The sequence below is a fragment of the Peromyscus leucopus genome, chromosome 8b (assembly GCF_004664715.2).
Source record: "Peromyscus leucopus breed LL Stock chromosome 8b, UCI_PerLeu_2.1, whole genome shotgun sequence".
NCBI lineage: Eukaryota > Metazoa > Chordata > Mammalia > Rodentia > Cricetidae > Peromyscus > Peromyscus leucopus.
The window spans coordinates 28,575,890-28,588,925 of NC_051086.1; the positions used below are offsets into that span (position 1 = coordinate 28,575,890).

The following is a 13,036-nucleotide window of genomic DNA, read 5'->3' on the forward strand; positions in this document are numbered from 1 at the left end:
ATAAATGACATTCGGCATTTAAAATTTATATATATATATATATATATATATTCAATTATATATATATAATTGAATGAATACTGCAAATGTAATCTTTGAATACCACAAATGTGATTAATATCATGAGTATAATTAATGAATGTCATGAGTGTAATTTAAAAAATAAAAAAAACTCAATATTCAAATAACATTTTTAGAAAAAATGGGGAAATCATGAGTCATAAAGTAGCTGTATATACAGAATGCAACAATGTGTAAAGTATCTAAAATAAAATGACATATATATATATATATATATATATATATATATATATGAAGAATATTCCCTGTTCTTTCTGGGTTTGGCCTCACCCCAGGGTGAGCACTTTCATCAGCAGTGTTGTGGGCCTCTCTTGCCTCTGCAGGTTTGTGTGCGGGTCCCTTGGGCCATGTTTGTTGTATTTTATCCCTGAAGCCTTTCTTGAAGCACTGCTACTCTAAGCCACACAGTTTTTCTCATGCTTATTAAATATCTGTGCTTGGTGCTGGGGACATGGGCTTGATTTATGGCAGCCAATTTATGGTTAAAACATACATACACACAAACACTGGCAAGGGGAGTTTATCTTAAGTAGAAGTGACTTTAATCACACAGTATATCATTTGAAGTTAGATGTCACTCATGACAATAGAAACAAGTGGCAATGAAGGTGTGCAGGACATGTGGCAGGAAGTCCTGTGACACTGTGGACTTCTTCTGCTAAAGTCATGGCAAGGCTCACTCTCCTCTCTGTTCAACCCAAAGATTGGTGTGAGGTCCCAGCAAGGCAACTGCCCTGAGACACTGGGTGTGGTGTGTCAGGATGAGATATCTCCTGTGCAGGGCAAGGCTACAGCACTGGCTGTGGGCAGCGATGGGTTGTAGAGACACTGGAGGGCACTTTTCACTCTTGGGAAAAGAGATGAGAAAATGAGCGTGAACCATAGGTGTTGGGCTGGAAGTTAGAAGTGGTGGGGTGCATTTGTGTTCTTTGATATTTATAAATAAACACAGATGTATCTATCTGAATATAGATGTATTTGATATCTCTTAATACAGAGAGATGTAAATGTGTGTATGTGTTAAATGCAAACACATAATAGCACATCCTAGCTCTGTGCACAGAGAAGGCCTGGAAGAGTGACCACAGCAAGCATTCAGTTCCTGAATGGGGCAGGAGAAGGTGGACCTGAAACGTATGATTAGAGGAGAACACCAAACTAGGAGTCGTGGTCAGATAGAGATTGTCTTCACCAAAGAAATGACAGTCATAGGTGCAACCCCTTGAACAAAGCAGGAAGTTATGAGACTGTACTATAAATTGGTAATATATGCTGGCTATTCATTTTCTTACAGTTCGATATACCTCTAATATAGACGGTCCCCAATTTATGATTCTGCTTATGAGTTTCCAGCTGTACAGGAGTGTAAAAGCAACACATATAAAATAGAAAGCATGCTTTGAATTTTTATCTTTTCCTGAGATATGCAGTCCAGTTCTCTTGTGCAAAGTTAGGTAGCAGCCAAGCACCGCCACTTGCAGTTAGTGCCAGGATGACCAGGAGATAATGGCACAGCGCTGTGCCACTGTGATGCTCTGCAGGTTGGAGTATTGCTTAATGCACTTTGAACTTAACAGTAGTTTTTAATTTACAATTAATTATCAGGACATAAGTTGTAACTATAGATAGAATGATCATCTTCCTGCCAAACTATGTCATCCCAGTCTTACCTCAAGGATACAGTCCCCAAACCCAAACTGCGGGTTCTGGAAGTAGCCTGCAGTCCTTAAAATTCAGGGAAAGAAAAGTCAAGAAAGACTGAGAAACTGTTTTAGATTGAAGGCACATGAAAAGATTTAACAGCTGAGTCACACGGGACACTGCTTTGGATCCTTTTGCTGTTTGGACACTTTGGAACTTGGGTGAGGTTTGTGGATGGGTGGTGGTGGCTTATCAGCCTTGATCTCAGTACCGATCCTTATGCTGTGGTCTGGGAAAAGGTGATCTGTGTACAGGAGCATGCACACCAGCGTTCTTAAAGAGATACTGTATCGGAAATTGTCAGAGAGAGTTTGGGGAAAATGTTCTGTGAATTTGAAACTATTTCAAATGTTTTGAGAAATAACAAAACAATTTTTTTTAGATATATCCATTACTTGAGAAATTATTTCCTTTCAAAACTATACAGCGAAGACTTTAACATAACTCGTATTTTTTAACCTACAGACTGAAAACATTTGAGCAGCGCCCTAGGAAAATACATGCCCGGCTGTTGTTTTCACTGTTCTTTTTGCAAAGTACTATAAAAATGTAAGCCCCAGAGCCAAGCTTATTATGTGGGATTCTTGGCCTCCACTTGTGAGATATGCTATCTCTAACAAAATGTTTGATTTTCCTTAGGCCTCAGTTTTCCTATCTGTAAATTGGGTTGGTAATGTGAACTCACAAGTCTACCAACAGTCTGATTGATAAATAAATAAATGAATTACTTAGACTCAGCACATAGTAGGCACTAAATAAAGTGTTGCTGCTTCATAAAAAGTTAGAATGCTCTTATAAATCAGCATATTGTGATCTCTCATCAAGAGCAGAGAGAGGATGACTTCTGCTCTTAAAGCTGTCGCCAGCTAAAGCCTGGAACTGAGGACTGTTCTAAGGAAAGCAGGCAGTGCAGTGCGGTAAAAAAAAAAAAAAAGACCTTTGGCTTTGGAGAGCTACAGCTTCGGTTCAATTTCAAGCCTGCTTATGACCCTGGGCTTGATTCGTCAGTGTCTGTGATGTTCCAGTCACGATAGAGGTCAGCAGGACTGCTGAGATAGCATGAAGTCGTACGTGCAGAGCACCAGATGAAGTCCCCAGCTAAACAGCAGTGACTCCCTGTTACGCATTTGGAAGGACAGGAATGTTTTATCTGGAGAATGGGCCCAGAGAAGGGACAGTGGCAGAAGGTTTGCTTGAGGGCGTATGAGCAGTGTGATAGACGCCTCCGTGCGCTCTGAGGTTTAGACTCCCTGGGCAGCTCCTGTGGCTTCAGAGGGAAGTTGACAAGAAGCATGTCATGTGTTGTAATCCTGTTTTCCATAGATGGGGGAAGAGGGTAGATGTTAATCTTTGTAGGACAGCGTGCTGAGTGCACGCTAGCCTCGGAACCAGAGGCAAAGGACAGGATGCTTCATCCAGACCCAAGTGTGTCATCAGAAGATGTGCTTGTTCTGGGCGCAAAATGTGAACCTTTCTTTAGTCCACAAAGGGCCACGCTGTGTGTGTAACTAAAATATATCTGCATTTTCTCTTAAAGAGAAATGTGCTTCCTTTAGAGGCTTTTCTATTCATCTTCCATTAGTGGTGCCTCGTCAGCAGGGACGGTGTAGTCAAGCCATTTTCTCATGGTTTCTTCCAGTTTACTTCCTTACCTTGGTTTGTGCCCAAGTTAAAAACTCAGGCAACAAGACTACATGGACTACAGCTCCTGGGCCACTGTCCTTCATTTGATGGTCATTATGGGAGCTCTATGCAAAGGCATACAGTTTGAACCCTTAAAATGAGAGTATTGTGTCTGCCAGCATGTATTTAGTGTATATGGAAACAGACTTGTTCTGCGTTGCCTGGAATTTCCGTCGTAGACATTTCCTGTCAGAGTGCCCCTTGCTTGCGTGAGCAGCAGCCTGTGCCTTGCAGGAAAGGTGTTCCTGTTGTGAAATGAAACTCCAGGTCATACTGATTGAATCTGTTAGGAAGTATGCATAGGATGTCAGTGGTATTGCTTTGTACTTGGGAGGACCATTCTCCTTTAAAAAAAAAAAAATGGTGATTTTAGCTGTCTCAGCCGACTAGTGGCACAAAGGCAAACTGCTGGGTTCTGAATGGCCAGGGAAGCAACTGCTTTTGCAGTGCATTCCTGGCTACCAAGTCTTGGCTCTGCCAGGGATAGCCCTGTACAGCAAACAGCTCCAACAAAGGAATATGGGAGTGAAGGGACACTTTCCACCCAGATGTGCTGGTAACATGTTTATTCAGTGTGATATCTCTGCTGAAATAAAACCGCTTCCTTTTCTGTCGTTTGGGTAGCTGGAGAATTTTACGAGCAATACATGTGCTTGTCTGGCCGATTTAAAGTATTCCACAGCCCAAGGCTTTGCTTATAGAGAGCCTAGAAGAGACTGCAGACAGCATTTCATCTTCCTGTTATCAGCAGAGGTTTCTGTTTAACAGCTAGAGATTTTATTTTTAACTGCTTGACTCAGTACTCGTCAGATGATTGGGACCATCTAGCTGCAGATCGAGCAGCCAGTGCGGGGGAAGCTGGAATGGCAAAGGGAAGGGGGATGGCTGGGAAAGGGGGTGGGATCTTAAGAGTCGTGCCTCGAAGGCTCTGTCTCCTCCCAATGTGGAAGAGAGTTAAGGGCTCCCACCCGCTGGAGTGTGTCTGCAGGTCAAGCTGGGAACTCCAAGAGAATGGCTGCCTTCTGCCACTTAGAGACGTGATTGCCCTGTGGTTAGTGTGCTGTGAGGAGGGAGCAGGATCCGAGTAGTCTGTGTTTTCTGCCATCCTGCAAATCGAGCTTCTCTCCCGCTGGATGCTGCCTGTCTCCGGAAGCCTCTCACCATGATCGATAGCTCCAAGAAGCAGCAACAGGGCTTCCCAGAGATTTTAACTGCTGAGGATTTCGAGCCTTTCAAAGAAAAGGAATGCCTTGAGGGGAGCAACCAGAAAAGTCTCAAGGAAGGTTAGTCTGTCTCTGGACAGGGGCAGGATGGCCGTGTTCCTGTTCCTGTCACCTTGCCGGCCACCCGGCATGTCTGTCTGCTTTCTGTTCACTGTGACCCTTACACTGTCCAAGTTGTGTGTGGTGACAGCTGCTTCCAGAGAGCCGGTGCTGACAGGAGATGGCATGAGTGTTTGCAGTAGTTGGTACTAATACGGGCACTCGGGAAGCTGGTGCTTGTGTAAGTTAAATTTGTACAGATTTGTTTGTGCATTTTCCCCAATTTGGGGGTTTTCTCCTCTCCCCTCCCCTCCCCCACCCCGTATCCTATGATTTTTTTTTTTTTGGAGAGGCAATTTCCTTTTTATTATTAATCAGAACATTGCTTCATTTGTGTCTACAATCACCTAATTCCAGGAAAACTAATTATTACCAATTAACACGTTGACTTTTTGTTGTTTAGCAGCAGGAAGGTAGCTGGCTCTTTCTTACTTGAGTCCTGAAATGATGGGTCAACTGTGTGTGCATTGTAAGCATTTTTGTTTTAAAAAGCACTTTGCATAGTTCAATTTTATTTTTTTTTAAGCAAGCAAATAAGCTTGAGCATGCTTGCTGTTGGTTACAATTCTGAGCGAGCACTGCACTGATTGAGAAGATGGCCAGGGATCTGGGAAGTGCTGCTCCTGTTCGCACAGCGCTCTTCTCTGCTCCGGCTGAGAGCAGGCTGTGGCTGAGGAAGAACAGGATTCCTCCATTTGAGACCTGAGTGCCACTGATCCCAGTGCCCACTCAGTTTTAAAACTGGTTTTCTGGTCCCCTGGGAGGCTTTTCCTTCTCTGCTCTCAGTTCTGTCTGCAGACCCCTCCTGTCGTCTCCAGTTCCTGTTCCTCCTACGGAGAGCCAGCCTGTGGGAGACCTCATAGCCCCCAGTAGCACTGGGAGCTGCTTCCATCCTTGTTCTCTCAGTAGTCAAGAGTGTGGAAATGTGGTGATGGAATGCTATAGACTGCAAGAGATGATAAGAAACAAGTCTTGGACTTGCTGGAATTGAACTGCCTTTGGGAACAGGTAGAAAAACACCTAGGTCACAACAGATAGCACACAGTGAAATATAAGTAACTGCTGCTGAGAACTGAACGATACGTGCACTCTGCTCATGTACAACATGTGCTACTGCAGATTGTTAAAAATCAGTGCCAAGTGAGTTTTTAGGATACATGGAAACTCGTGGAGAGGGGTGGGGGTGGGGTTAAAGTTTTTAAATCATGCATTGGTAAACAGTTTAAGAATTTGCTTTGGATCATTTAAATCAAGATGTTTAAATGTCAGCTCCTTTTAATGTCATATATTTAAAAAAACTTGGTGTGCTTGTAAGATCAGGCAAGTTAAGTGAAATAGGAGAAATAAAAAGATATCAGAACCACTGACTGTGATTTAAAGGACTTAGTAAGCAAGGATCAAAAATATGAAGACAAGGACTACAGGTATGGAGCATGTGCCTAACACATGTAAGTCCCAGCTTCAATTCCCAATACCATACATGCATACATAGATACCTACACACATGTGTACATGATAGAAGGATGGTGAGCTGATTGATTACATAAGGCAATCCTGGAGGTTATGCAATGCAGTAAACAGTGCAGTATTAAAAGAGCAACAATGGGCTGTGAGTGACAGGTGTCTAGGTCCAAGCCCAAATGCAGCACTACTTTTGTGACCCTGGATGTGTTCACTGCTCTGCCCTTTAATTCCCTCATTTGCACCATGAAGAGGAAAGGGATCCATGTCTTCTGTGTGCACGGGAGGCCGGACACAGCATCAGTTTCACGTTTGCTCCTGACCCACTTGTAAACCCTTCATTATTGTGTGCCTCTATGCAGAAGTTAAAGTCGAAGATCCAACATACATTTTCCTCATAAAGAAATGGCCTGTTTGTTCATACATGTAAATTCATAAAGAGGTGGGGGAGAGAACCTCGTGTTTCAAGAGATTCCACAGAAATGACTGAGAGTGAAATTCACATCTCACTGGAATTGCATGGAATTCAGTTTTGACATGTTTACTTAACGGATCATGTTTTTCCACTCATTTTCAGTAAAATAATACAGCCAAATGAAGGGTGGGCTACTTCCTCAGACCTGGATTTAGTCAGAACAGAAAAATGATTTTTTTTTTGGGTCATATGAAAATAACTTGTTCCTATGAAAAACTGAACCCTGAAATTCAGTATGCCCCAGTATGAAATTCAGCTTCGGGTACAATATAAGGTGAGTGCAGTGTATTGACTGACTATAACCTGGGAGCCAAGTGGTGTCCTCTTATACATCAGCAGCAGTGTTTTGTGAGAGAGAGTTACTCAGATGCCTTAGATTGACTTACTGAAAATGCCTTCAGGACTGAGTGGATCCAGTGCTGTTTTGGCAAAAGAGGTAAATCTATAAACGACTATTAATAATGCCTAATGGTTTATCTTCATAAATGACTTTTAATAATGCCTAACAGTTTATCTTCATGTGTTAAGAGGCACTTACTAATTTATTTATGATATTTGCATTAACACTGTTGGATTTTTCTACTCATTGTTCAGAAAGTTGCATTTGTTTCTTTGAAGACCAACCTATAGAATTTTTTAAACACCTGTATCATAAAATCCTAAGTTTCTAGGCAATGAATAATAGTCCATCTGATTCTAGTGGCAGCCACCAGCCTGGTCCCTCAGGTGCTGCTGACATGTTGTCTGCCTCTCAGGTGACCACTTTCTTGCTTGCTTGTATTGAAGTTTTTTCCAGTCCCAAAGCTGTTGACAAGTGCAAATTGGCTAAAATTAATACAGGGCTACTGGGGTTGGGGTTCAGACAATGTCAGCAAATAATCAAAGGTTTAAGGCTCAGTGGGTGAAGGTGCTTGCCACTAAGACTGACCACATGGGTTCAATTCCTGGGACCCATGTGGTGGAAGAGAACTGACTCCTACAAGCTGTCTTTTAACCTCTATACTCATGCCATCACACATACACACACATACGCACGCATGCACGCACGCACAACTTTATAAAATTTTTGCAATGCAAAAGTTTAGTGGTGTATAGAACATTTGAAGCTGTACATCCATCTCATCCAGGGTCCTGCACATGTTTAATAAGTGAGTCACACCCCCACCCAAAGGAAGAAGTTACCCATTAGTAGTTGGCTGTAGATAGCAGGGAATCAGTTGGACAGCAGAAGATACCACCACACTCCGATAATGGTTAGCATTGTGGAAACGTTTTGGTAACTCCTAGTCAGTATGTATAGTTGGAGAATTCTGCTCCTTTCTGCTCTGAGTGAGGAGCAGCAATCATCATGAATTCCCTGAACAGAGTTAAAGTAGAGCACTCTTTACACCAGTTCCCTCTGTGAAAGCAGCTATGAAGAATCTCACTTTCTACCTCATCTACAAGGGCCTTGAGCATTTTCTAATTATGCTCAGAAAACATGAGCTTAAATTTAACAGAGTTCTACATCATGACAACAGAAGAATTGTTCCTATGAATTTCCAGGAATGGGGTTCTTTAATCCAGATCAGCCTTATAATGAGTGGCCCTTGACATGGATGAGAGAGTGTATTCATCCAAGGCAAAGTGGTAGTACTTATAGTAAACAGGAAAAAGCAGAATTTGAGATGAAGAACTCACTGTTATTGAAAATTAAGTACCCAAGAAAGCAAGCTGGATTGTGTATTTGGCTGAAAATGCCTTCACGACCCTCTGCATCTCACTCGGCAGGCCCAGCAAGGAGCTGGCATATCCTAAGGCAGCTGTCCTCTGACAGTGACCAAGTGTCCAGGCCCTTTCACTGGACTCAGCCTTTGGTACTGGGGGTGAGGAGGAGTTTCAAACCTGAGGGAACTGCTAGGTGAAGTGTGAGTCTGTGGCAGTTTGCTGAGGGAGCAGGCGATGCTGTACTGGAACATTAGATTTGTTTAAGGAAAGAAAGACTATTTGTCTGAGATATTCTAGGGAATCCAATCCAGAGAAAGAACAATCAAAATAACTAGCATTGCCAAAACACACAGCTTTTATGTGGCAGAAATGAACTCATATGAAATTCTACCTGTGTTTATCTGTCAGCCAATTCAGTAGTTCATACTTGCATTCCCAGCTGCTCCAAGGCTGAGGCAAAAGGATCATAGGAGTCCAAAGTTTCAAGACCAACCTGGACAGCATGATAACACTACCTCTCAAAAAGGGGGCAAGGAGTTAATTAAATAAAAATTTCTGTTCTTCAGCTTTACAGGCCAAAGTCTCTTAACATGTAGTTCCTGTACTCTCTTCTAAAGAAAGTCATTCACACTGGGCATGGTGCCCAGTCCTAAAATCCTAGCACTCAGGTAGCTGAAGCAGGAGGATCCATAAGCCTGGACTCAGTGAGGCTTTGTCTCCAAAAAAAAAAAAAGTCATTTTTATAGCTGAAAATACTTGATCATCTCCTGCATACTTCCAGGAACTTATTGGAGTCATTGGCATTTCACCAGAGACCACTGTGTTGAACATCTGTTCTGACATCATGATTAGGCCAAAATGGTTCTTGGAGACATAGTCATCTATCTTGTTTGTACTTGACCCCAAGTCGTGCATCTCACAGAAGTGTTATTACACAACAAACATTTACTCCTCTTTTTGTGCAGTATGGGAACTGAACATAGGGCCTGTCCGTGCTAAACAAGCATGCTAGGACTGAGCTGTATCCCCAGCACTGCAACAGATACTCAAAGATATTACCCACCCGCCCTACCTTAAACCATGTATGTTTTGAACTGTTACCTTCACATATAAATTATACATTCAGACTCAATCAGCCCAGTGTCTGGAAGGCACTGCAGGGGTGTGTGAGGGCAAACACTGTTCACCAAGGCATGGCATGATCCTATGTTCAATCCTGTTACAGAAAGAATCACTTTCTCTTGCTGGCCCTCTTCTGATCAGTTCATCTGATAGTCTTTACTGTAGGCAGCCAGAATACACTATGGATTTCTAATGCCCTGGTGAAAGAGACAAATAAATGGCCAGCTTAGACAAGATGGATATGTTTAGTCACTAGAATATGCTACAGGCCCATTGTGTAGCTAAAGGACATGAATTTTAAAATATCTGTTTTGATTTCTCTGGGAATTTTTATTTCTTTGTTTTCTGTCTCCACTCTATTAATTGAAAGTACAATACGTGTGAATTATCATTAAATTCATGTTTAATACATAAGCTTAAAAAATATGGTTTCATATTCAAGTGACTTAACATATGAATGAAGAAAAAAATCTCTTTCCCAGACATGATTCACTATTTTTAAATGGGTATATGCTACTTTTGAGATGAAATTATACAGTCTAATGTAGTGGGTAGCCATTCCAGCTTTGATCTGGAAGTTCCAACCCCCATTGAGGCTTTAAGGCGGGGCCGAGAGAGGACCCTGAAGACCCGAAATCCAGATGCACCGGCTCTCTTGATTCCTGGACCCTGGACACTGGAGGTCGATGAGCAGATTTCTCCAGAGAACACCGCCGGACTGCGCTACACCTTTCCCAGACCCTGTTACCTATCCCTTCACTTGTAAGTTACCCCATAAAATAAACCTCCCTTTTAACTATGTGGAGTGGCCTTAATAATTTCACCAATTTCTGGCGCCCAGCATGGGACACGAACCCACGACCCTGAGATTAAGAGTCTCATGCTCTACCAACTGAGCTGGCTGTGTTGGAGCCAGCACTCAAGGAGGAGGGGAACGCCTCACTCACAGCAGTCTCACTGGTCTGGAGGCTAAAACTTGCCACGGAACTGATTAGCTCCTTTTCAGGAATGAAACCATATAGGTTTTTCCTGGTTTTACGGAGCTCTGCAGGCAGTACCCTGCAGCTTCAAGTGCCCGCCAGCTGGGGAGGAAGCTGAGGGTGGGAGCCACCCAGGCCTTTGGAATTCGCCCCCACATGAGCAGGTTTATTTTGTGGGGTAACTTATAAGTGAAGGGATAGATTGCAGGGTCTGGGAAAGGTGTAGTGCAGTCCCACAGTGTTCTCTGGAGAACTCTGCTCAATCTACCTCCAGCGTCCAGGGTCCAGGAATCAAGAGAGCCGGTGCGTCCAGATCTCAGGTTTTCAGGGTCCTCTCTCAGGCCCACCTTGTAGGCGTGACAGTTACCGAAGCCTCAATGGGGGTTGGAACTTCCAGATCAAAGCTGGAATGGCTACCCACTACAGTCTAATTTTTGTTAAAAATCTTGTTTTGGGTTTTGGTTTTTGAGACAGGGTTCTCTGTGTAGCCCTGGCTGTCCTGGAACTCACTCTATAAACCAGGCTGGCCTCCAAATCAAAGAGTTCCACCTGCCTCTGCCTCCTGAGTGCTGGGATTAAAAGGTATGTGTCACCACTGTCCGGCTGAAAATCATGTTATTTAGCAGAAAGGAAGTGCCTTCCATGTAGGACTGTGGTAGATGTTGTAAACCTCCATAAGCCATGATGTTCTGAAAGTTTATATAGCCTAAAAATTGGGAAACTAAAATGACATTATAAAAGTCCAAACACATGTAAATACATACATACACACACACACACACACACACACACACACACACACACACAAAGACACCGGAAGAAAACTACATGTACTTTGATCCAAATGAGCCAGTAGTCCAGCCCAGGGGTCCAGCCCCTTTTCAGATGCATACAGTTGGTCACCTACCTCCAAATGTCCTCCCCGGGCATCTTATTTCTTACACCACACATGTTCCTCCAGGCTTTCCCATCTCAATGCACATCACTTCTCTTCAGTCAGTGGCTCGAGCCAAGAGTGGCCATGAGAGTGATCTAGATTCCTTCCCTGACCTCATCTTTTACCAAGTCTGTCAGTCCTTCCTCAGAAATGCATTCTGTCCCACAGCACTGCAGCACTGTGGCCCAGGCTTCCAAGGAATCTGCTCAGGTGGAGGTAACTGTGGAGTTGACCTCCCTTCCCTTCCAACAGTCGCAAGAGCCATCATGGTGAGGTGCAGACTTGCTCAGCTGTGCACACTGCTTAGTGCCTCTGGTAGCATTCTTCTGTGTGGGGAAATAGAACCCAATCCCATAATATCTAGGGCCTGCCCTGACTCCAGGACTTCCCTCTCCTCCCTCCAGCACTGTTCTCTCAGAAGGCCTGTGTTGGCCCCTGGCCTAAGCCACCACAGCATAGCCTCCCCCTTCAACCTCCAGGTTCACTGCAGATGTCAACCACTGCTGCAAGGCCCTGTCTGTGCCCACCCACACACTTCCTTGGGTCATTGTTGTCCCATGCCCACCAGCATTATTCCTATAAATACTACCCCTTCTGGACTCCAGGATCTCAGAGGGAGAGAGCTGAGTTTATTCTCTGTGTTTCAAAGCCTGTTCCAGAGCAAGGTGCCATCTCCTGAGGTAGGTCAACAGGGATGTGTGCATGGGCTTCTGGGATTGCCCTGATCCCTTCACCTGAAAAAAGAAAAGGCCATCAGAATCACCCCTTTGTGGTTCTGTGAATCACGTGAAAGTGCAGGTGTGGGACTGGAGATGGAAGGCTGTACCTGTGTCTCCTGTCATCTCACTATGGTAACATGACAGCAGTCTTGTTGAAAAGCTTTTAAGAATAGGTATGTTCAGAGCTTTGGGTTTTCAAATATTTCCTAATGGGGGCTTTCCGAGGATATTTGTTTTGAGCAGGAGCTGAAGGGTGAGGAAGGATCAGCTTCGAGTTTGTGTCTTCCATAGCAACCATCATTTCCCACACCTCTGGAGACTGGAAGCCTAGAGGCCTGGACTTCTGGTGAGGGCTCTCCTCTTGTCTTGCAGTTTTGTGAAGTGGTGCAGAGGGAGAGGAGTTTCTTTTCTTATAAGGACACTAATCCTTCTGACCCCATTCAACATTACCTCCTAAAGGTTCTGTCTCTAGACAGTCACTACCTGCAACACAATGAATTCTTGTTGGCATATACAGCTTTCTGATTACACAAGACTCCCCATGTATGCAGTCGGTGTGGTGAGCAGCATTGTTGAAGGAGATTATTGCTGTAGCAAAAGCTCAATGTGATAGTATTTTGGTAAACATTCTTTTATGAGCTAAATGTTTTTAAGAAAAATTACCTGTGGGAATGGCTTAATTTCTTGCCTTAATTCTACTTCTGTCTCTTATTAGTTTATGTATGATGATGTTAAGTAAGTACTTAATTTCTCTGAAAAAGCAAATATCTGTACCCACCTCATGGTGCTACTGGGAAAGAAGATGGGTGATGACAGACAGCTCCCAGTGGCGCCTGCTGTACAGGAAG

The 13,036-nt window shown here is 43.6% G+C and overlaps 1 protein-coding gene across 3 annotated transcripts in view; it reads left to right on the plus strand.

Annotated features, from left to right (window-relative positions):
* Window positions 1–13,036, plus strand: part of Mrtfb (myocardin related transcription factor B) — a 161,710-nt gene that overhangs the window by 89,529 nt on the left and 59,145 nt on the right. Inside the window, exon 1 of one of the 3 annotated variants that reach the window (XM_028890042.2) lies at window positions 4,356–4,748. The exons of the other annotated variants lie outside the window; for them this stretch is intronic. Within the exon in view, the coding sequence (XP_028745875.1) occupies window positions 4,628–4,748 (121 nt within the window). The 5' untranslated portion in view covers window positions 4,356–4,627. Of the gene's footprint in view, window positions 1–4,355; window positions 4,749–13,036 lie in introns of those variants that run through there. 3 annotated transcript variants of the gene reach the window in all.